Source organism: Dama dama, chromosome 14 (genome assembly GCF_033118175.1).
Source record: "Dama dama isolate Ldn47 chromosome 14, ASM3311817v1, whole genome shotgun sequence".
Classification (NCBI taxonomy): Eukaryota; Metazoa; Chordata; class Mammalia; order Artiodactyla; family Cervidae; genus Dama; species Dama dama.
Genome location: NC_083694.1, coordinates 38865664 through 38889739, shown reverse-complemented (window position 1 = coordinate 38889739; position 24076 = coordinate 38865664). Strand labels below are relative to the sequence as shown.

Here is a 24076-nt window from a genome sequence, read left to right as displayed (position 1 = left end):
CTTTTTGCCTCTAAAATAGGACAATAATACTCATCTTAAAGCACATTTAGAGGTCGGCATGCATTGGTATATGGAAAATACCTGTCATAAAGTAGGCATGCCATATAAATTTGCCCATATTTCACAGACTGGATCATAGCTGTCTGTGTTCATATCTTACCCACGGGCTACCTCCCTCTCCTCCAGGCAGAGACTTCTCATAATTCTTTCCTGCTTCCAGATGAGCTATTTCAAATCCTAAAAGATGACGCTGTGAAAGTGCCACACTCAATATGCCAGCAAATTTGGATAACTCAGCAGTGACCACAGGACTGGAGAAGGTCAGTTTTCATTCCAATCCCAAAGAACAGCAATGCCAAAGAATGTTCAAACTATCACAATATTCAAATTACAATCATCTCACATGCTAGCAAAGTAATGCTCAAAATTCTCCAAGTGCGGCTTCAACAGTATGTGACCTGAGAACTTCCAGATGCCCAAGCTAGATTTAGAAAAGACAGAGGAACCAGAGATCAAATTGCCAACATCCGTTTTATTGTAGAAAAAGCAACAGAATTCCAGAAGAACATCTACTTCTGCTTCATTGACTACTCTAACACCTTTGACTGTGTGGATCACAACAAACTGGAAAATTCTTCAAGAGATGGGAATACCAGACCACATTACCTGCCTCCTGAGAAATCTGTATGCAGGTCAAGAAGCAACAGTTAGAACTGGACATGGAACAACAGACTGGTTCAAAATTGGGAAAGGAGTACGTAAAGGGTAAATATTGTCACCCTGCTTATTTAACTTATATACAGAGTACATCATGAAAAATGCTGAACTGAATGAAACACAAGCTGGAATCAAGATTGCAGGGAGAAATATCAATAACCTCAGATATGCAGATGATACCACCCTTATGGCCAAAAGCAAAGAGGAACTAAAGAGTCTCTTGATGAAAGTGAAAGAGGAGAGTGAAAAAGCTGGCTTAAAACTCAACATTCAGAAAGCTAAGATCATGACATCCAGTCCCATCACTTCATGGCACATAGATGGGGAAACAATGGAAACAGTGAGAGACTTTATTTTCTTGGGCTCCAAAATCACTGCAGATGGTGACTGCAGCCATGAAATTAAAAGATGCTTGCTCTTTGGAAGAAAAGCTATGACCAACCTAGACAGCATATTAAAAAGTGGAGACATTACTATGCTGACAAAGGTCCATCTAGTCAAAGCTATGGTTTTCCCAACAATAGTCATGTATGGATGTGAGAGTTGGACCATAAAGAAGGCTGAGCACTGAAGAATTAATGCTTTTGAACTGTAGTGTTGGAGAAAACTCTCGAGAGTCCCTTGACTGCGAGGAGATCAAACCAGTCAATCCTAAAGAAAAGCAACCCTGAAATTCATTGGAAGGACTGATGCTGAAGCTGAAACTCCAATACTTTGGCCACCTGATGCGAAGAACTGACTCACTGGAAAGACCCTGATGCTGGGAAAGATTGAAGGCAGGAGGAGAAGGGGATGACAGAGGATGAGTTGGTTGGATGGCATCACTGACTCGATGGATACGAGTTTCAGCAAGCTCCGGGAGTTGGTGATGGACATGGAAGCCTGACGCGCTGCAGTCCACGGGGTCGCAAAGAGTCGGACATGACTGAGCAACTGAACTGAAGTGCTTATTAGTATAGTGTCTATCGGCACAAAACAGGCAAGATACATGAAAGAAAGGATGAAAGCATGAGTCACTGGCCGCCACTTACCCTCCCGGGTCGAGAAGCTAAAACTGCCGCAACCAAACGAGAAAGAGACCGAGGCCTTGTCCGGACCAATCGAAGCCCGTCCTCTGGGGGCCCGCCCCATTTCGAACCCTAGTACCTGGGTCTCGGAATTGACCAATCAGCGTTGAATCCCGCCCCAATGTTGAAACTGCCGCTTCTGATGCGAAGTAACGCTCCCAGGAGCGTCCCGGCTCCGCCCCAAGCCTGGCCAATCAGGACGCCCGAATCAGGCTCCGCCCCCAGTTGGTGTCGCGGTGGGTGGACCTGGCGGAACTCTGGGCAACACTGGCTGCGGCAGGCCGCTTGATTCCCCGACTTCCCATCGGTGAGTGCGGAAGTGGCGGGCCCCGGGGTTGGAGAGGAGTGGTTCGACCGATTGTTCCACGTGCAGTTCCACGGAGCGTCCGGGTCCCGCGATGGGAAAGAAGAGGGAGGCCGAGTCTCCCATTCCCGGGGGGGACGTCCCGCCCCTGCGTTCCGCTGCCCTGCCGCTGCCCCAGTGTGTGTGTGTCTCTTTTGAACGTTGCCTTCCCGTCGCCTTGGCGCAGCTTTAGCTTTCCAGAGCGCCGTCAGAGCCGGAGGTTTTCTCTCTTTAACGATATGCGAGAACGGAGGCCCAAAGTCGTTCAGTCAGATGGGGGCGGGCACCGGGATCAGGCTGTCTTCCCCACTTGTTTGCACCTCCCACCCCTGTACTCGCATCTCCACTGTCCTCCCTTCCCTGCGTGGGTGTATGTGAGGGGCGGGTCTCTCTGCTTTAGCCCTTGCAGCCGGGCCTTGAGGAGGGGGCCCGGATATGGGTGGTCCACAGGTGAGGAGTGTGGGTGGAAGGACTGGGGTCAGGGCAGGGTTTCTGAGAGCACCGTGTCTGACTGGACCCAGTGTTAGAAAAGGCTCATGTGTACTGGAGGAGACTGAATTTCTAGTTGGAGGAATCTGGGCTTGGAGCTCAAGAGAGAAGATGAAGCCTCTTCCCCTAAGGGCAGAAATCTCTTCCAGAGGCATCAGTGTGTCCTTGAGCCCAGATCCCTGGGGCGCCAAAGGCTGGAGAATGAGGAGGTGGCTTCCTAGGCACCCCCTCCACACTGTTTGGGGAAAGGTTGTCATAATGGACCCTGGAGCCAGATTTGGGTTCAAATCCTGGCTCTGCCACTACAAGCAGTGTGACTTGGGGCTAGTATTTTAATTTCTTTGAACTTCTTCATTTGTTTAAAAAAACAGAGAAGAAGGGAGGGCAGGAGAGAAGGACGAGTCCCTTCAGAAATTTGATTTGTGTTGAATTTGAAAGTTATAATGTTTTACATTTGTAGACTTGCCCTAATTGTCCACTACATATTAAGGTGGTGGTGTTCAGTCGCTCATTCATGTCCAACTCTTTGTGACCCCATGGACTGCAGCACGCCAGGTTTTCCAGTCCTTCACCATCTCCCAAAGTTTGCTCAAACTCATGTCCGTAGTCGGTAAAGCCATCCAACCATCTCATCCTTCTGCCTTCAGTCTTTCCAAGCATCAGGGTCTTTTCCAGTGAGTCGGCTCTTCACATCAGGTGGCTAAAGTATTGGAGCTTCAGCATCAGTCCTTCCAATGAATATTCAGGGTTGATTTCTACAAATTAAACTAGTCATAATTTCATAGTTGAGGTTGTTAAAGGGGAGAGATTAACCTCTTTTGACATGTCAGGAAACATGCTCTGGCTAGTTTAACAATAATAAGCATTTATTGAGTGCTCATTGTGTGTGCCAGGTATTATACTAAGGTTTTTTTTTTTAATTAAAAAATATTTTGGCGGGTCTGAGTGTGGCATCTTAGTTCTCTGACCAGGGATCAAACCCATCCGTGCCCCCTTGCATTGGAAGTGTGGAGTCTTAACCACTGGACCACCAGATATAATATGCATTACCTCCTTTAGTCCTTACAACAGTTTTATGAGGTTGATGCCATTATCGTCTGTTTGGCAGATGAGGAAACTGAGGCACAGAGAGGTTAATTAACTTGCCCGAGGTTTCCCAGTTAGGGAATATCAGAGTGGGGATTTGACTCTCTGGCTCTGAAGGGCAGCCTCCTCATTGCTGTCATGCTCTCTGTCTTGGCTTCAGGTAGGAGAACCCAGCCCCGAGGGCAGTCTGTGGTCCAGAAGTTGGTGACATCTGTTGTGGAAAGCCCAGGATGGTGGAGATCAGGGACCTAGTTCAGCTGCGGCAGCTCAACCTGGAGCTCCTGAGGCAACTGTGGGTCGGGCAGGATGCCGTGCGGCGGTCTGTGGCCAAGGCAGCCTCAGAGGTAAGCACCTTGGCCAAGTCCCTGGGGTGAGAGAGGGGCTGCCTAACCCTCAGGCCAGAGTCAAGGACTTCCAGGTCCTCTTATGCAGTGTGCCCATTTTACTGATGATGAGAAAACTGAGTGAGGCCCAGCATGGGAAGGTATGGCAGAGGCTGAGCAAGGATGAGGAGCTGGCCTTCATGCCTAATGCAGGCCAGCTGGGTGGATGGCTGCTGACCCAGCCTCTCTGTTCCAGTCAAGCCTGGGCTCAAGCAGCAGCCATGACTCAGAGATGCCATCGTCCCAAGAGATGTCCTCAGTTTCCTCGAGAGCCTCCTGCCCACAAGATGCCCACCCTGGTGACCCCTGTGATAGGTACTGGCCTGGCGAGGCCAGCTCTGGGATGAACACTCTCCCACCTGCCAAATGCCTACACCAGGAGTCCCTGGGCCCTCCGAGGCCCCATTCAGCTCCCTTACTGGCCATCTCAGACTCAAGTGACTCAGAGCTTTCAGCAGAGCTGGACAGTCCAGGAACCCATGAGGCCCAGGCCCTAAGGTCCATCTTGGCTCAACAGGGCAAGTTGTCTAAGGTAATGTGGGAGAGTGGGGCAGCCATTGATGGGGCTTCCTCAAACCTCAATTTCCCCTCTGACAGATGCACTCACAGGCAACCTCCCTTCCAGGGTGAGAGGCTCTTGGGAGGTGCTATGAGTCGTGTCCTGCTTGGCCTAAGTGCTTGATAAGTTGTGGCCATTAGTTTTTGAGAGAGCACTTTGGGAAGAAGGTGACCAGCCCCATTGTGCAGATGGGAAGACCTAGGTTCAGAGGACAGACTTGTTCACAGTCACACGTGGTGGGGGGAGTGGGAAGTCAAACTCTTGTCCTCCAGCCCCCAAGTCCTCAGCTGAGCCCTGGGGCCTACGTCAGGATGTAAGTTAAGACATAGCCCCTTTCCTCCTGTCAAGGTGGGGCCTCCTTTGGGCTGGGCCTGCTAGCACAACCTTGCCCCTCTTTGCCTCCCTCCTCAGCCAAGAGTGACCAAGAAGGAGTCTCCAGTGCCTGAGAAGAGCTGGCGCCTGAGACCCTACCTGGGCTATGACTGGATTGCAGGTGTGGCCCTCCCTAGGGCCTGGAGATTGGGGGTGGGGGGCCCTAGCTTGCTTGTGCACCTGCCTGAGCCCCCACCAGGTGGGAGAATCTTCAGTACCACGTCTTCTGCCTCGGCCCTTGGCACAGTGAAAAGCACAGAGATGGTGTTCGCCGAGTGTTTGTTGAATGAATGAGAGCTGCCTTATTTTTTTTGGCATTTATTGTGTGCCAGGCCCTGGGAAACTGTATGTATATCATCTCTTTACGTTTTCCCCGACTCCCCCAGCAACCTCAGTTGCCTCCTGGATGAATGGCCTCTGGCCTCTTTCCAACCCCATTATCATCCATTTTTGACTCAACAGCCAGAATGAATTTTGAAACCTGGGAATCAGATCACGTCATTCAGAATATTTGGCACTTAGTGTGTACACTAAGTCACTTCAGCTGTGTCTCACTCTTTGCGACCCCATGTAGCCCGCCAGGCTCCTCTGTGCATGGGATTTGCCAGGCAAGAATACTGGAATGGGTTGCCATGCCCTCCTCCAGGGGATCTTCCCAACCCAGTGATCAAATCCAGGTCTCTTACGTCTCCTGCATTGGGCAGGCGGATTCTTTACCACTAGCACCACCTAGGAAGCTAGCACTTAGAGTAAAATCCAAAATCCTTATCTAGACTTCTGAGGTATGATCTGGCCCGGTGACATAACCTCTAACCATCTATCTTCTGACTCTTCACTCCAGCCTCGCTGGCTTCCTTGCTGATCCTTGAACCAGCTGTGTGCTCATGGCCACCTGCCTTTGCACTTGCTGTTTGCTTTGCTTTGGCGGTGTTGTGCAGCATGTGGGATCTTAGTTCCCCAACCAGGGATTGAACCCATGCCCCCTGCATTGGAAGCATGGAGCCTTAACCACTGGATGGCTATGCAAGTCCCTCTTCCCTTTGCTTTGAATGCACTTCCCCAGATTCACACCTGCTGGTTCCTTTTCATCACTGAGCACTCAGTTCAAATGGCAGGCGCCTTGCACGAGCACAAGGTCGTAGGACCACTGCCTCTGCATCCTTGCCTGTGGCATCAGCTACTGTTGTGTTCTTCATTCATTCCTTCTCAGAAATCATCTTGTTTGCTTGTTTCTTGTCTGGCTCATGAGCTCCGTTGGAGCAAGGGCCTGGCTGTCTTTTAGTTGCTGTGTTCCGTGAACCTAGAATAGGGCCCGGCACACCATAGGTCCTCAGCCAACACTGGTTGAAGGAGTGAGTGGACAGTTTTCAGAGCTTGGGCTGTTGGATCCTCACTTTCATGAAGGAGGAAACTGACGCACGGAGAGGCTGAGTTCCTGCCAAGGCAGGGGCTCTGTGTGGCTGCTGGGCCCCTGTGGAGGTGGGGATATAGTCCCTGTCTGCCAGCTCACCGCCTTGCTTCTTGTCTCTGGGAAAGCGGAGGCGCCTGCCCCGTCCCTGCCCTGTGTCCGTGTACACCTCTCTCCTCCTTTCTGAGCTCCTGTCTGCAGCCTGTCTGTGCATTTGTGTGCTTGGCCCCATTCCTTCTTGATTCCCAAAGCTCTTGCTTCCTGTAATTCTCTCCTGTCCTCCCTCCACCATGATTCTGCTCCGTCAGCGTATGAACACAGGGAAGTATTAATGAGAACTGATTTCACGGAGCGCTTGTCCTGTGCTGGGCCCTGTCCCAAGAGCTTTCCTACCATTAACTTCTTGACTCTTCACAATCATCTGATCAGGTGGGTAGTGTTACTGTCCCCATTGACAGATGAGAAGGCTGAGGGCCAAGAGACTGAAAAGCTTAGCAAAGTCTCACATCCGGTTGGGGTAAAGCTGGGAGTATTAATGAGAACTGATTAAGACTGTGACTTCCCCTCCTGTTTCTAGTTAACACCCGTGTTCTTTGCTTTTCTTTATCATGAAACTCTAAAGGCCATCTTGATTCTCCATCTCCAGTTTCTCTCCCTGACTTTTTCTTAAGATCAGGCTTTAGGCCCTGACACCACCCCAGGTTAGCTGTGACCACTGCGTTACCAGCTGCCAGCTGAGTTCTCAGTCCACACACTTTTTGGCCCCTGAGTAGCATAGACACAGTGGCCACTCCCTCTTCCCTCCCCGAAGCTCTTTCTTCCCTTGGCTTCCAAACCTGGGCACCCCCCTGGCTCTCCCCCACTTCCCTGGCAGCTCCATCCAGCTTCCTCTGCCAGATCTGCTTCCTTGTTCCAACCTCCAAACTCCCTAGGCCCCATCAGTGTTAAGACTCTCCTCGCCCTCTTCTCACCCACTTAACCCATGCTGCTCCTCTGAATTCCAGACTTGTGTATCTGACCTTCTTCTCTGCCTGGTTCACTAGGTGTCCTAAACAAATCTCAGGTCCAAAATCAAGGTCCTGACTTCCACAGCTTTTGGTCCACCCTCCCGCAGTTTTTCCTATGTCTATTGGCGGCAGCTCTGTTCATGGTGCTAATGGCCATAATCTGGAGATCAGCCTTGATTTTTCCTCTCCTTTCCAATACATACATCCTCGTAGCCCTGCCTTCGACATATTTCTAGAATTCACCGTCTTGTCTCCACCAGGATGCCTGCAGTAGTCCCCTAACTGCTATGCCTGCTTCTTCTCACCTTGCTGTAGCAAGAAGAGGAATACTCTAAAAGTACATGGCTAATGTGATCGTATCACTCCTTGTCCCCAAACCCATCAGCGGTTTCCCAGTCACATCTCCTCCACTCTCACCGCTCTGCCCATTTCACCTCCTGAGTGTAACTCCAGTGTACCAGCATACACCTGCCCCAGGGCCTTTGCATTTGCTCTTCTGTCTGCCTGGGATGTCCCCATGGCTCCTTCCCTCCCTCATCAGGTCTCTACTCAGGTGTCACGTCCTCAGGGAAGCTCCCTCTGTCCCCTCTGCCCTCCAAGCTCAGTTTCCTGACTCTCTCTCTCACTTCCTGATAGGTGTCACCTTTCCCCATTGTATCCCAGGTTTCTTTAGCGACTGGTTTGTGGCCACATTAGAATGTAAGCCTCAAAAGGGCGGGGGCTTTGTCTAGGTTGCTGTTCTTTCCCCAGCATGTGAGACAGTGTCTGGCTTGTAGCAGGCGCTCTATAGATATTTTTTGCACAGACGATTGGGTATGCATGTGTCACGTGAGTTGAGGGACCCTTCCAGATCTGTACGTGACTCAGTGGCCTGTGGTGCCAGTGCTGAGCACCCCCTGAGTCTTGGCCTCACAGCAGCTTCTTTGTGCGTTGTCCCCCCAGGGTCCCTGGACAACACCTTTCCTGTCACCAGCAAGCCTGAGGCCTTCTTCTCGAAGCTGCAGAAGTTCCGGGAAGCCAACAAGGAGGAGTGTATTTGCAGTGACCCTGAGTGAGCAGGGGCAGGCACACGGTGGGCAGGGAGGCTCAGGCCGGCTTGCCCTCTCGCCCTGTCCTGCTCACCCTCTCGCCCTCACAGACCCCGGTTCCTAGGCCTGCAGGAAGGTGATGCTGTGGAGGGGGACCACGAATGTGAGTGTAAACACTTGGTTACCCCAGAGCCCAGCCAAGTCCTGGGGGCCTGGGGAGGCAGCTGAGTGTTGAGGACTCAGGGAGGGAGCTTGGTGTCCCTACAGGGAATGGTGAGCCCTGGATAGGGGGTGGGGGTGAGCTGAGGCCTGGCCTCATGGGGAGTGGGGCCAGCCCTGTGCACTCACTGCCAGCTTCCCCAGCTGCCTTGTTTCCCACATGCCCCCCACCCCCTTCCTCTCCTCTCTGCATGTGGGTCATCTGAGGTGGGGGGGTTCCGGCTCAGTTACGTGAGCATCTGAGTCTATATTGTGGCTTTGTACGTGCAGCGTACAGTGTTTGTATCCATGTATGTACATGTGTGTATGAGGCGTGTTCATGTGGACATACATGTGTGTGCACTGTGTGTGTGATGACAAGTATAAACACACCGTATATGTCCACAAATGTGACTATATGAAGCAGTGCTCTGTGTTTGCACAGATGACATTTGAATGTATGAAGATGCCAGCACATGTGCACGTGTGTGTCATGCTTGAGTAGAAAGCGGTGCTCGGCGTGGTTCTGTGTGAGCACGTGTATGTGTGCACGCTTCATGTACACGTGGGCGGGCCTGTGGATGTGGCCACTGGGGCTGTGCAGGGGTTGGTGGGCCTGTTGGAGTCCAGGGGGTCTAGGTTCCCCAGCTGAGGAGGGACTTCTCCTCTCGGGTCTCACAGGCGTGTACTGTTACCGTGTCAACCGGCGCCTATTTCTGGTACCTGCGGATCCTGGCACCCCCTGCCGCCTGTGCAGGAAGCCACGGGACCAGCGGGGTGCAGGGACCCTGGTGGAGCCAGTGCAGGTCAGGTGAGTGGCCCGCGTGGGCAGGACACCCATGGGAGTCGCAGGGGCAGCGGCAGAGGGGAGCAGAGCCTGGGGCCCGCGGTCTCGAGGCGGTGCGGGTTGGGCCATTGCAGCCTGGAGAGACCTGCAGGAGTGCCCGCACTGTCACCGCCCCCAGGGTGAGCCTCCCACTGTCCGTCCTGGATCCCCCGCACCAACACCGCATCCACCGGCGGAAGAGCTTCGACGCCTCCGACACGCTGGCGCTGCCCCGGGTGAGGATGGGACTGGGGCCGCCCCCTGTCTGGCCCAGGTCTTCGGATGTGTCCTGAGGCCCAGAGAGGGCCAGGGACTGTCCTAGAGCCACACAGCGAGGCTGGGCTCAAGGACCCTAGTCTCTGGAGTTCAGACTAGGCCACTCACATCACCTGTGCTGTACCTGTTTCCTGAGGGAGGCCAGGCTCCCCACCCACCCCCTGTCTGCCCATGAGCTGGCATAATGCAGATGGGTCTGATTTCTCATGCTCTTGTGTGCTGTGTGCACAGTCCTCAGGGGATTTATCTTGTGGGGTCACGCAACAGAGAATGCAGTGGCGGTGGTTTAGTCCGATACTTGCAACCCCATGGGCTGTAGCCTGCCAGGCTCCTCTGTCCATGGGATTCTCCAGGCAAGAATACTGGAGTGGGTTGCCATTTCCTTCTCCAGAGAGTGCAGGTCCTGCTGTTATTCCAGTTTACAGATGAGGAGACTGAGGCAGAGGGGAGGTGCCTTGTCTGTGATCAGCCAGGTGGAACTTGGGGTCTTATACTTCCACGATGCCTCCCCCATAGAGCCACCCTTTGCATCTCCTGGGTAGGACAGGGGTCAGTGGGGACCCCACTCATTCCCAGTTGAGGCTGGGGATGCTGGGGTGGAAGGGAGGAGAAGGAGTACTGAGGAAAGTCAGTTTGCTCATCTGTAAAATGGGTCCAGTGTACTGTCCTCAGGCTTATGGGGTAGGCGGGGGCCAGGTCAGTGAGTCAGTACTTGTCAGGGGCCTGGAGCAGAGCCTGGCACACAGGATGTGCCAGGTCCATCAGCATCCATGGCCTTCCCTCCGCCCATCTGTGGTCTGGGTCCACAGGATTAGGAAAGGGAGGCCTGGGGGAACAGTGGTGGATACAGACCTCTGCCCTGGGGGAGCCTCAGTTGTGGGGGACACTGTGATTGTTTGGGGGGGGGGTCCCTTCACCTTCATGAGGGACACAGCCCTGTCCTAGAGGAGACTGCCAGTCCCGGAGGAGAGGTGCAGCCCCTCCCTGGGTTTGTCTGGTTAGTGGGGAGCCCTGCCCCCAGCCAGGCGCCTTAGCCCCTTGCTCTCCACAGCACTGCCTGCTGGGCTGGGACATTATCCCTCCGAAGTCAGAGGAAAGCTCAGCCCCCAAGAGCCTGGACCTCTGGTCCAGTGTCTCCCCTGAGGCCCACCATCAGAAGCTATCATCCACTGGCTCTCCTTACCTGGTACGTCCAGGGTGCCCTGGGAGGGACAGACACCTTGGAGCAGAGTGGAGACTGCAGAGTCTCTGAGGGAGGGATTGGGGTTGGGGGAGTCAGAACCTGGAAGCCTCTCTCTGTGGGCTCCCATCTCCCTGGCCCTGACCACCGGCACCTCTCCAGTCTCCATTGCTCCCTGCTGGCTACCCAGCCGTGCCCTCAAAGCTGACCCCAACTTTGAGATCCAGAAGGGGATGAGGCTGGATGTGGGGGGGACCCATTCCAAAGAGGCCCCCTCTGACATCTTTCTCTTCATTCCCTAGGCTGTGCCAACGCGGGTCCCACTCCCCACCCTGATCTGGTCAGAACCTTCCTCCATGCCCCGGCCCCGCTCACCCTGGCCGAAGCCCTGAGGACTGGCCAGTTGGAGGTGAGCGGTGCTCCTGCCATCATTTCAGCTTCTCCCCTCTGGCAGGGGTGCCCACGAGAGGGGAGCCTTGCCCAGTCTTCGCTGGAGTTGGACTCAGGTCCCACCTTCCTTCCTAGGCTGGGCCAGTGGGTGGGCCCCGGCCTGTCTCCTTCCTGGGGACACAGAAGGGGACCCTGGGGTTGGGGTGAGGGGATTCTGTGACACGTTTGTAAGTAAAGCTCAGTGCTCCCTGCAGCCCCAGATTCCCACATGTGCCGGGTCTGTCCTGCCGATGCCCTCAGAGCCTTGGAGGTGCCCTGGCCTCAGCCTGGCCCTCCTCATTTGGGGAAGGATGCCTCTTGACAGCGTGCTCTGGGTGGGGTGGATCCAGCACTGAGTGTGGCTCTTTTGGGGGTGAGGGTCCCCAAAGCAGGCTGGGGTCAAGGTCAGCATTAAAAGGTCCCCTCAGCAAGGGGCTTGGGGTCTCAGGCCAGCCCCTGTAGATGAGGCTGAAGCTGTGACAGTGGGGAGTGAATGACCCGCACTTGACCCCTCTTGACCCCTGACACCGGGGTCCAGTGATAAAGGGATACTCTTAAAGTTCCTGGGTCCAGTGGCTCCTTATTTCCATCTCAAGCCCAATCCTAGAAACCAGGGATGATTCAGAACCCCAGCAGGGATCCCTGGGGAAACAAAAGGCCAGGAAGGTTCAAGTCAGAGGCAAGCAGCTCACCTCTGCCCTCCTGAATTAGTAAGCAGCACCTGTCTTTCCCCCTATATGTTGAATAATAGGAATTTTCTAATTTGTAGGATAAAAATGGAGTAGCTGGGGAACCTAGGCCCAGGGAAGGCATGTGCTTTTTCTGAGGTTTCTAGCTTTGAGGGGTGGAACTAGGGCTGTGGTCTGTGGCTCCCACCTGGAACTTGTGAAGCTGAGAAAACCTTTCCCCATCAGTCACAGCACATGTATTAGGATAAGTGAGGTTATGCCACAGCAACAAATTAATTCCCAGATTACAGTGGTCTGACATATTTATTTCTTGCTGACTTGCTCACACTACCTGTTTGTCATGGGTCACAGTGGGGCCTCTGTTTTGACATTGCCTTTTGGGGACCCAGACCAGTGGTGGCTCCACCGGTGGCTTCAGCCCAGCAATGACACAGGTCACTTCTGCTTGTGGTACATTGGGCAGAACTAGTCATGTGGAGTCGGGACATGAAGGGGCGCATGGTATACTGGGTGAGTGTTAGTGTCCTCCACGTCATGACTTCACCAGCTCTATCCCTGCAAGACGGACACACAGACCTCCCAAGCCATTGGCAACAATAGCAGGCAATACAAACTCTCGCTTGAGTCTTCCCTCACTCCGTCTGGAGTTCCAACCTCCAGTGCTTCCATAGACAGGCAGGTAAGGTGCCTGGGAGTGGTGGGCACAGGGCTACCTGGCCAGCGCATATCCCTTCCAGAGACTTTCAAGTCCAAATGCCTCTGTGATCATGCATACGTGTCTGTGGGCACTTTGAGCAGCAGGTCATGGTTTGCCACTTGATTCCAGTACTTGAAGAAACAGTCTCTTCCACACATAATTTTTTTAAGTCAATTTTTTAAAAATTTATTTTCAGTTGTATAAAACGTAACATAACAGGAACTTCCCTGGTAGTCCGTGTGTGTGTGCTAAGTCACTTCAGTTGTGTCTGACTTTGCGACCCCATGGATTGTAGCCCGCCAGGCTCCTCTGTCAATGGGAATTCTCCAGGCAAGAATACTGGAATGGGTTGCCATGCCCTTCTCCAGGGGATCTTCCCGACCTGGGGGTCAAACCCGCATCTCTTATGTCTGTTGCATTGGCAGGCAGGTTCTTTACCACTAGCGCCACCTGGGAAGCCCCTCTGGTGGTTTAGTGGATAAGAATCTGCCTGTCAATACCAGGGTCATTGTTCAATCCCTGCTCTTGGAAGATTCCACATGCCTTGGAGCAACTAAATCCATGTACCACAACTACTGAGCCTATACTCTAGAGCCTGGGAACTGCAACTACTGAAGCTGGCCAACCATAGGGCCCATGCCCTGCAACAAGAGAAGCCACTGCAAGGAGGAGCCTGAGCACTGCAACAAAGAGCAGCCCCCGCTTGCCACAACTAGGGAAAGCTGCGTGCAGCAACAAAAACCTACTGCAGCCAAAAAAACCAAAAACACAAAGTTTACCACTTTTATATGTGCAATTCAGTGGCCCTAACGTCCATTTACACTTTTTGCAACTTTCAGCACCAACCATCCCCAGAATTTTTTTCTTCTTGCAAAACCAGAAAGGAAAAGTAAAAGTGTTAGTCGCTCAGTTGTGTCTGACTCTTTGCGACCCCATGGACTGTAGCCCGCCAGGCTCCTCTGTACATGGAATTCTCCAGGCAAGAATACTGGAGTGGGGTGCCATTCCCTTCTCCAGGGGATTTTCCTGACCCAGGGAATGAACCCAGGTCTCCTGCACTGCAGGCGGATTCTCTATCATCTGAGCAGAGCTCCAATTAAACACTCATTCTCCATCCCCGCCTGCCAGCTTCTGGCAGCCATTATTCTTTTGCATCTCTATGAATTGACTAGGTTACCTCATCCAAGTGAAATCATGCAGTATTTGTCTTTTTGTTCCTTTTTTGGCTTCTTTGACGTAGCATAATGTCCTTGAGGTTTATGTTGTAAAGTGTCAGAATTTCCTGCCTTTTTTAAGACTGCAAAGTATTTCGTTGTATGGATGGACCACATCTTGTTTATCCATCCATCTACTGATGTACCTTTGAGTCACTTCCACCTTTTGTTATTGTATATAATGCTGTTGTGAACATGAGTGTACAAATGTCTCTCTGAATCCCTGCTTTCAATTCTTTAGGGTATAAACCTAGAAGAGGAATTGCTGGATCGTAGGATCATTCTGTGTTTAATCTTTTGAGGACCTGCTATACTGTTTTCAGAGGAGCCGCTACACCATTTTCCATTCCCACTGGCAGTGCATAAGGGTTCCAATTTCTCCACATCCTCACTAACGGTTATTTTCTGCCTTTTTTTTTTTTTAATAATAGCCATCCCAATGGGTGTGACGTATCTTGTTTATTGTAGTTTTGATTGCATTTCCCTGATGATGGTTAGTGATGGTGAGCTTAGAGGCCATTTGTCTATCTTATTTGGAGAAATGCCTATTTAAGTCCTTTACCCAGTTTTGAGTTGGATTGGTTTTTTTGTTGTTGTTCTTGTTTTCCCACATGTGATTTTAATTCAAGAAAGCCTGTGGGATTTCCATGGTGGGGGAGAATCCGCTTTGGTCAGGGAACTAAGATCCCACATGCCGAGGGCTAACCAAGCCCAGCAACTGCAACTGCTGAGCCCGAAGGGTGCAATGAAAAGATTCTGCATGATGCAATAAAGATCCTCTTTGCCACAACTAAGACCCAATGCAGCCAAATAAATAAGCAAATCATAATTTAAAAAAAAATTAAGCACGCGCTTAGACATATATGCCACCTGGTGAAACCCAGAGTTAGACATTAGAGTGAGGCAAGTAAGGTACTCATCTGGTGCGAAAGTAAGAAAGGGCCAGAAAATTCAGTAATCAAAATAAATCATATTTTAAAAGAATAGAGAGCCTGTGGGAGTCAGCGGTTTTGTTAGAAATACTTTGGCCGGAGGGAGAAGAGAATCTGGAAACCTTCTGTCAAACAAAATGACAACATAGACAGCTGAGATCACCTTCTAAGTTTAGCCAACCCAGAAGAGCAACAGCTTGAATGAGATAGAAATATTTCTCTCCCATAAAAGTCCAGACTGCAGTGCTAGGCCGTTAAGTCATCAGGGCCAGTGGTTTCTCTGGAAGGACTGTTCCTTTGAACACTTAGAAGGTTTCTGGCTTCTGTCTTGCCCACACAGCCGCTCCAGATCAACTCTGAATGAGCAGGCTGGGGAACAGGCTTTTTCAAACCTGAGGGACCCCAAGGATGAAGATCACAGGGAGAGAGGCCCTGCACAGAGCATCACGTCTCCAGCTCTGCCTCACTCACCTGCACCCCAGCACAGTCACTTCTGTCCTCCCAGGAACAGGCAAGCCATTCCTGATTCTTCCAGGTTGTCCCTCCCTCCCTAGGGGATGTCCAGATCCCTTCTTTTCCCCCTTCCTCCACCCCTTCCAGGTGTGCATCTCAGCTGGAGAGTCTCTTCTTTCACGAGGGCCTTCCCTGAACCCCTGGACCCCCAGATGCATCCGCCCCATCACACACTGCACTTTCCTGTACTCCTCCATCCCAGCCCTTGTGTGTTTTCCTTTTTTTAATTTTTTTTGGCCATGCCGTGATGTACCGCATGCAGGATTTTAGTTCCCCGACTGGGGATCAAAGTCATGCCCCCTGCCATGGAAGCATGGAGTCCTAACCCCTGGACTGCCAAGGAAGTCCCCTTTATATGTTATTAAATTACTACCCATGAGGTTCATTGCTTCAGTGTCTCCCTCTCCCCTGCTAGAATTTAAGCAGAGGTGGTATTTTCCTCTTAGTTGGAACTTTTTTTTTCCCTCCTGTTTTCTCAAAGCTAGTGGCTAAACTGTATTTCAGGATCTGGCTTTTCCCTCTAGCCTGGTCTCCCATTTACATCATGAAGGTGACGGGAGAGGAGAGGAGTTGTGTACTCAATTGTGTCTGATTCTTTGTGACCCCATGGACTGTAGCTGCCAGGATCCTCTGTCCATGGGATTTCCCAGGCAGGGTTGCTGGAGTGGGTTTCCATTTCCTTCTCCAGGGGATCTTCCTGACCCAGGAATCAAACCCAGGTGTCCTGGATTGGCAGGCGGATTTTTTACCACTGAACCACATGGAAAGTCCCTAAAGGCAATGGGAAGGATGCTTTCATTTCTCCAAACCAAAGGACTCTTGTGGTTGGACACCTTACATGCTTAATAATAGTGTCATTGTTTGTTGGCATAAATCCCAAAGGAAAAAAGCAAGATCATCTTTTTTGTTGTTGTTTAGTTGCTCAGCCATGTCCAACTCTTTGTGACCCTATGAACTGCAGCACTCCAGGCTTCCCTGTCCTTCACTGTCTCTTGGAGTTTGCTCAGACTAACGTCCATTGAGTTGATGATGCTGTTGTGAAGGTTCTAGGCCCCACATAGGATTTCAAAGTCACACTCCCTGGCGAGTCCCAGTCCCTTCGCTGGATCTCCAGGTTGGGAAGTCTGAAGATCCCTTGCATCTTCCAAAATTGACGTCAGTCATTTAGAAATAGGAACAGGGGAGTCTGGCTGTGTCACAGCAGATACACAGACTCTCACTGGCCATTGGTTCATTCGTTCTCTCATTAATTCATTCACCACACATACATCGAGCTCCTGTGCTAGGCGCTGTGCCAGGCTCTGAGGACACAGTGGTGAAGCAGACAACAGGGTCACTTCCCGTGGAGCCCCCTTCCCTGTGCTGGGACTGCAGTGAGCCCACACATGGAGGAAGTGCCAGGAAGAATGCTGGAGCAAGACCTGACCTCTGCTTCCCCCTTCTCTGTCTCACATCCCTCCCAGGTGAGGCTCCAGCCCTGCTGAAGCTTTTTTTCTGGCTCTTAAACCTGTTGGCTTCTCCTGGGCCTTCATCCACCCTGTTCTGTTCCCTCTGCTCAGAGCTCTCTCTATCCCCCAAACTCCTCCTCGGGCCTCAACTTCCAGGTCTGCTCCTCAGAGCCCTCCCCTGACCCCACGGGATTGGCCAAGGCACCTGAGTCAGGTCCCACCTCTGCGTCCCCATCCTGTCCTGTTACGCTCAACTGTAAAGTTCCTCGAGGGCAGGAGCAGGGCCTGCCTTGATTTCAGCTCCCCCCAAGCTTGGTATGTGGCATGTGACGGGCACGCAGTAAACAGGTGTTTGATGGATGAGTGGATGAGTCCCCAGGTCTTAGGAAGACGGAGGCCATGCAGCACAGGAACGTGGAGAGTGTCCCAGGAATGTGGCTCCAGGGCTGCTCGGTCGCTTCTATAACTGCTCCTGGGTTTCTGTACGTCATGTTGTCCTATGTCTCAGGCAGACTGTCAGAGGTCTTGCTTAGCACCACCCCCACCCAGCCCTGTAGGGTATTTGACCTCCTGGATGAGAGGTAGGGAATGACTGGGAACAGCTGTGACATATTCCTCAACCACCAGCAGCCATGGGTCCCAGGCCCTTGGTGAGAAGATTAGGGAGTATGTGGAAACAAATGAGCCTCAGCTGGCTCCCCAAGGGAGCCTTCCAACTTCCCAAAGAACAGAAACATCTCCTGGTTGCCTTGTAGGAGGTGGTTCTCCTTGATGGGGTGAGAGACCAGTTCTGCTTCTCCAGCCTTGTGGAGGTGGACCGTTCATGGTCCAAGAAACATAAAGCACAGGATTTTCCAGGATCATTTCTCCAGGTGCCTTTTGAGCATAGCATCCTGACATTCCTGAGGAGGTACATTTTATTGCAACCAAAGTTCCTACTTGGCTTGCCCCAGTCTTGTGGGTCAGACCTGGTCCAACCGGGGAGCTGCGTTGAAAGACTGACTAGGAGAGGGGCACAGAGCGTGACTTCAAAGAGACTGGGGTTCAGACAGCCCCTCCATCTCCCATTTGGGACATCTGAGTTGGAAAGGAAAAAGTAAAACCGTGTCTATTTGCAGATTTATAGAATATATATAGAAAACCCTTAAGCCTCCACAAAAAGGCTGTTTGAACTATGAACAAATTCAGTAAAGCTGAAGGATAGAAAATCCTGCTTCCTAACTGTGTGAAAAACCTAGACAGCATATTACAAAGCAAAGACATCACTTTGCCAACAAAGGTCCATCTAGTCAATGCCATGGTTTTTCCAGTAGTCATGTGCAGATGTGAGAGTTGGACCATAAAGAAAGCTGAATGCCAAAGAATTGATGCTTTTGAACTGTGGTGTTGGAGAAGGCTCTTGAGAGTCCCTTGGACTGCAAGGAGATCAAACCAGTAAATCCTAAAGGAAATCAGTCCTGAATATTCATTGGAAGGACTGATGCTGAAGCTGAAACTCCAATACTTTTGCCACCTGATGCGAAGAACTGACTCATTGGAATAGACCCTGATGCTGGGAAAGATTTGAAGCCAGGAGAAGGGGATGACAGAGGATGAGATGATTGGATGGCATCACCGACTCAATGGACATGGATTTGAGCAAGCTCTGGGAGTTGGTGATGGACAGGGAAGCCTGGCGTGCTGCAGTCCGTGGTGTCACCAAGAGTCAGACATGACTGAGTGACAGAGCGTGTGCCTTTGGGCACTTCACCTCACCTCTGGCTCATTTCAGCATGCATACAGGGTGATAGTCCCAGGGAGAGAGAGGGACAGGAGATTAGACAGGCGGAGGGCTGCCCATGGGCTGGCCTGAGAAAAGGGTGATAAGACTCATGATTGTCATCAGCTCTTCCTGTCCCCCACCCCACCCTGTCACGAGACCAACATCATTCTAACGGGAACAGGGGCCTGCCCTCTCTGAATTCACTCAGTCGGGCTCACCCCTCCCCCTGGGAGGTTAGAAGGAATCAGGAATAAAGTATCAAGTTGGTTGATTGAAAGACTGGCTCTTCCCTCTGCTGCTTCCTTCTGGGCTCAGAGCACGTGCAGCGAATGTGCCGGTGGTCAGCTCTCCAGGTTGAGGGTTTTGCCCACAGGGAGGCGGAGGGCTTAAATCAGCTGTGGGGCTGTGGCGACCAGCGCCCTGCCGTGGCTGACGCCCCAGGCTGTGACGTTGGTGGGCTGTGACTGCGCAGGAAGTCAAGAGGGGAAGCCCAGGCCCCGAGGGATCATGTTGTGGCTGGTGGGGGTGGCGTGAGGTTGGTCCCAGTGATGAATATAGGTGCCTGCCAGTGGCTTAGGTGGTCTTTGGGGACATCCCCTTGTCGTGGCACCAGGCTGAGCCCTTACCACAAGTGTGTTCTCCCTCAGGTCCTCATTGTCTGTGGCCAGAGGCCATGAGGCTTCTCCTTCCCTCCCTAGAAACACCCCCTCACACAGCCCCTGAAACTCAAGAGATCCCCAGGCCCTACTGTGTGGTAGAACTCTGGAAGGACCCAGCACTCAAGCCGACAAGACTGTTCTGGAAGCCGTGACATCTCAGCAGGAGGGAAGGGGAAGCAGAGAGCTTTGAGAATTTTCCAGGTCCCAGATCTGGTGCAGGGCAGGGGGATCCTTCCTGCACCAGAAGGATCAGAAGACCCCAGCCCAGAGGAAGACCCAGCTGCCCATCCTTCCCACTCCCAACGAACTTGGATAAACTTCCCTGGCTCCTCTCGCCAAAGTCTACCTGCAGCGCGGAGGCGCACCCTCCTAGGTCTGTGTGGGGTCAGTGCCAGCTGCATGGACAGAGGACTGGACCTGAAGCTGAGGCCTGCAGTTCTGGGCAAGCCAGTGAGCCTCTCTGAGCCTCGTCTGTACAATGGAAGTTGGAGGATTTCCCTGGTGGCTCAGTGGTAAAGAATTTGCCAGCTGATGCAGGAGACACGGATTCGATTCCTGGTCCAGGAAGATCCCACATGCCTCAGAGCAACTAAGCCTGTGCGCTGTAACCACTGAACCTGTGCTCTAGAGCCCATAAGCAGCAATAACAGGCCTGGGTGCCCTAGAGCCTGTGTTCCGCAACAAGAGATGCCACTGCAATGGGAAGCCCATGCACCGCCACAAAGAGCAGCCCCTACTTGCTGCAACTGGAGAGATGCCCTCGCAGCAACAAAGTCCCATCACAGCCAAAAATAAATAAATAAATAAAATTTAAAAATATATTTATGGTTGTAATGCTACCTACATACAGGGGTGTGTAGAGGAGTAAATGAGACATTGGGGTAATGAAATGCTCAGCACAGTAACTGGCATTTAGTAAGTGCTTCATAAATATGAGAGTATTATATGAAAACAAGGGCTTATTGTATATTGCAAAATAGGAGTCCTGTTTTGGGGGCAGTCTGCTTCACCTGGCCTGAAACACAGAATTGAGAGAGGGTGAGAGGGGAAATTCTAGGGACTTCCTCCAGTGAATGACTGATGATGATCTCTGCCCGAGTGTCCCTGCTGGCATGGACTCCTGTGGGCCTGCAGGTCTGGGAGGGTTGGGTGGGTGGTGGGTGAGAATGCTTCTGCAGAAGATTCACAGGCCTAGAAACCATTAAGGCTTCCAGGAATCCTTGGGTTCAAAGTCTGGGGGCGTGGGATGGTATGGGACACAGCCTGGAAGATAGTGGATGTGGGTGTGGGGTTTACACAAGCCTCCATCTGCCTCCTCCTTCAGGGATTATTGCGCAAACTTGACTTGTCCATGGCCTCCCTGCGGGGCTGTGGGCTCTCCTTGACCTTCATCACCCCTGGAAACCAGCTTTCAGGGAGCCAGCTTGTCGGCCTGCACCTTCCTGTGCCTCTCAGTGAGGCCCTGCTGGGCTCATTGGATCTTCTCGCCTTGCTGGGCGGGGGGCCTGTTGAAGGGCAGGGGTATTCCATCTGCAAGCCCAGGAGAAAGGCCTGATAAGGACCCAGCCTGGCTGACACACCTCAGACTTCCAGCCCCCTGGACTGTGAGACAGTATGTTTCTGTTGTTTAGGCTGCGCAGTTTGTAAGCCTTTGTCATGACGGTCCAAGGAGACTAAGATACCCTTTGTGCCAGGAAACTCCTTGCCGGGCTTGGGGAGGTGGAAAGGAGCTGGGGGAACCTGTCCAGCCCCTACCTGTGAGCCCTGCATCCCAGAGCTGTTCTGGCTTGGGCTTCATTTTTTTTAAATAAATTTTATTTATTTATTTTTGGCTGTGCTGGGTCTTCATGCCTGCATGGGTTTTCTCTAGCTGCAGAGAGTGGGGGCTACTCTTCCTTGCGGTGTGCTGGCTTACTGTGGTGGCTGCTCTTGTTGCTGAGCACAGGCTCTAGGGCCAGAGGGCTTCAGTAGTTGTGGCTCCTGGGCTCTAGAGCTTAGGCTCAGTAGTCATGGCACACGGGCTTAGTTGACCCAAGACATATGGAATCTTCTTGAACCAGGGATCAAACCTGTGTCCTCTACATTGGCAGATGGATTCTTATCCACTGTACCACCAGGGAAGTCTGTGTTCAGTCACTCAGTCCTGTCCCACTCTTTGCAACCCTGACCTCATCGTTCTGCCTGGAAATTTGGGTCACCTTTCCAGACAAAAGGACCTCTCTTGGGTGATGTGTGGTGGAGAGGAGGAAAGATGGGCACTTGGGGAGTGAGTAAGCAGAGAGCCCTGGAGACAAGGCTCCCCACCTACCTCTGCCTCAGTCACCACCAAACTGAGACCCAGCCTGGCCCACTCTTAGTTTCCAGTTATTCCAGCCCCTGATACATCTGCAGATTTTATAATCCTGAGAGTCACCTGTCTGCGGAGCTTATTAAATGCAGGAGCTCATTGCTATGATAAAAGCTGGAATCAAGATTGTCAGGAGAAATATCAGTAACCTCAGATATGCAGATGACACCACCCTTATGGCAGAAAGTGAAGAACTAAAGAGCCTCTTGATGAAAGTGAAAGAGGAGAGTGAAAAAGTTGGCTTAAAACTCAACATTCAAAAAATGAAGATTATGGCATCTGGTCCCATCACTTCATGGCAAATAGATGGGGAAACAATGGAAACAGTGGCAGACTTTATTTTCTTAGGCTCCAAAATCACTGTAGATGGTGACTGTAGCCATGAAATTAAAAGACGCTTGCTCCTTGGAAGAAAAGCTATGACCAACCTAGACAGCATATTAAAAAGCAGAGACATCACTTTGCCAACAAAGGTCTATCTGGTCAAAGCTATGGTTTTTCCAGTAGTCATGTATGGATGTGAGAGTTGGACCATAAAGAAAGCTGAGCACTGAAGAATTGATGCTTTTGAATTGTGGTGTTGGAGAAGACTCTTGAGAGTCCCTTGGACTGCAAGGAGATCAAACCAGTAAATCCTAAAGGAAATCAGTCCTGAATATTCATTGGAAAGACTGATGCTGAAGCTGAAGCTCCAATACTTTTGCCACCTGATGCGAAGAACTGACTCATTGGAAAAGACCCTGATGCTGGGAAAGATCGAGGGCAGAAGGAGAAGAGGGAGACAGAGGATGAGATAGTTGGATGGCATCATTGACTTGATGGACACGAGTTTGAGCAAGCTTTGGGAGTTGGTGACGGACAGGGAGGCCTGCAGTCCATGGGGTAGCAAAGAGTTGAACATGACTGAGCAACTGAACTGAAATGATTGCCATGATATTAAAAGGAAGATTTCTGTAGCATTTGCTATGTGCCAGATGCTATTCTAAGAGCTCTGCATCTCTTAACCCTTTGAGTTCTTACCACCTTATGAGGTAAGGTTATTATTCCCATTTATGGGTGGAGAGTTGGGGAACAGAGAGGATAAGTGACATTCCTAAGGCCACACAGCTAGCACATGACCCAGTCGAGATTTGAACTCAGACCATCATGAACTCCAGAGTCCATGCATCCGACCGGTACCATGCCTCCCACAGGGACAAATACCCTGTGTGTCTTGCCTTCAGGGGGCTGGCTTTGGGATGGACTCTAGGTTTCCTTGAGAGGCAGCTCAGTAGGGAGTGGTGTCTGACCTTGGGTTCTGAGTGTGGTCCCCAGGCCAGGGAACATGGGCAGGTGACCTCCTTGCCCTGAGCTTCACTTTCCTCCCTGGGTGATGGGGGCGTCTCTGCTGGGGCCTCTGTGCAGTTGGAGAGGGTCCCTAATGCTCTGCTGACTGCACGCCCCTCACACGCCTTTAATCACCCAGCCTTGAGCACACACTCTCACGCCTGCCCCCACTCTGTGTCCACACACCTCACACATCCATGTAAATACACATCATCTTTTTTTTGATCGTATGATATTACTATTTTTATTTTTTTTGAGGAGGCTTCATACTGGTTTCCGTAGTGGCTGCACCAATTCACACTCCCACCAATAATGCACATGGGTTTCCTTTACTCCACTCCACATCCTCCCCACACTTGTTACCTCTTGTCTTTTTTTTTAATTAAAATTTTTCATTCTTATACAATTTTACTTTCCATTTGTAGTTACTTTGCACTATTGGCTCTATTCCTTGTGCTGTACAATAACATATCCCTGTGATGCTGAAGCTGAAGCTCCAATATTCTGGCCACCTGATGGGAAGAGCCGACTCATTGAAAAAGACCCTCATGCTGGGAAAGATTGAAGATAGGAGGAGAAGAGGGAGACAAAGGATGAGATGGTTGGATGGCATCAGCAACTCGATGGACATGAGTTTGAGCAATTTCCGGGAGTTGGTGATGGACAGGGAAGCCTGGCGTGCTGCAGTCCATGGGGTCGCAAAGAGTTGGACATGACTGAGCGACTGAACAACAAAAGCCTATCTTAAACTCCCCCATATAGCGTCCCACCCCCCACTGGTAATCACTAATTTGTTCTCTGTGCTTATGCACACGTGTAACCTTGTGGGCGCACAGCCTCACGCACACACCCTCACACACCCTCAAACACACACACACACACACACACACGTGCTGCAGGAGGCCCCATCCATGTCACTGTGGCCCCAGCACTTAGTCATTTAACAACCCACTGCGCCGAGTTCCTTTCATGGAAGCCGACTTTGGCTTTTCGTTTGCAGAGATCTTCTCACTCAGTTTCTCTCAGTCTCACTTTTCACTCTGACTGGGAAGGAGTTTTTTTCAATCTCTCTTGTGGTTTTGACAGCCCAGCGCCTGTGGCTCACGCCCCATAACTCCTCA

General features: G+C 51.5%; 1 protein-coding gene across 19 annotated transcripts; it reads left to right on the top strand.

Moving 5' to 3' along the window:
- The first annotated feature begins 2014 nt into the window (after positions 1–2014).
- On the top strand, positions 2015–23399 carry MIIP (migration and invasion inhibitory protein). 19 transcript variants are annotated; one of them, XR_009695796.1, is made up of 12 exons: positions 2131–2269; positions 3863–4046; positions 4282–4617; positions 5056–5137; positions 8374–8482; positions 8570–8622; positions 9339–9468; positions 9623–9719; positions 10811–10945; positions 11242–11348; positions 14210–16876; positions 17617–17727. XR_009695796.1 is itself a non-coding variant. In XM_061160371.1 (11 exons), the coding sequence occupies exons 2-10, from the start codon at positions 3933–3935 to the stop codon at positions 11329–11331; spliced, it is 1146 nt and encodes a 381-aa protein (XP_061016354.1). In that variant the 5' UTR covers positions 2131–2269; positions 3863–3932; the 3' UTR covers positions 11332–11348; positions 23381–23399. The 19 variants fall into 19 exon arrangements, 17 of the variants coding, with proteins under 17 accessions (XP_061016346.1, XP_061016362.1, XP_061016344.1 ...); XR_009695797.1 differs by lacking the exon at positions 17617–17727 and having other exon boundaries at positions 14210–14365; positions 15241–17604; XM_061160371.1 differs by lacking the exons at positions 14210–16876; positions 17617–17727 and adding an exon at positions 23381–23399.
- The last annotated feature ends 677 nt before the right edge of the window (positions 23400–24076 follow it).

Coding starts and splice junctions, on each gene's coding strand:
- MIIP (XM_061160363.1), top strand. CDS start 3,933: ATGGTGGAGATCAGGGACCTAGTTCAGCTGCGGCAGCTCAACCTGGAG. Junction 5,138..8,373: donor GGGCTATGACTGGATTGCAG/GTGTGGCCCTCC, acceptor TTGTCCCCCCAG/GGTCCCTGGACAACACCTTT. Junction 8,483..9,338: donor TGTATTTGCAGTGACCCTGA/GTGAGCAGGGGC, acceptor CGGGTCTCACAG/GCGTGTACTGTTACCGTGTC.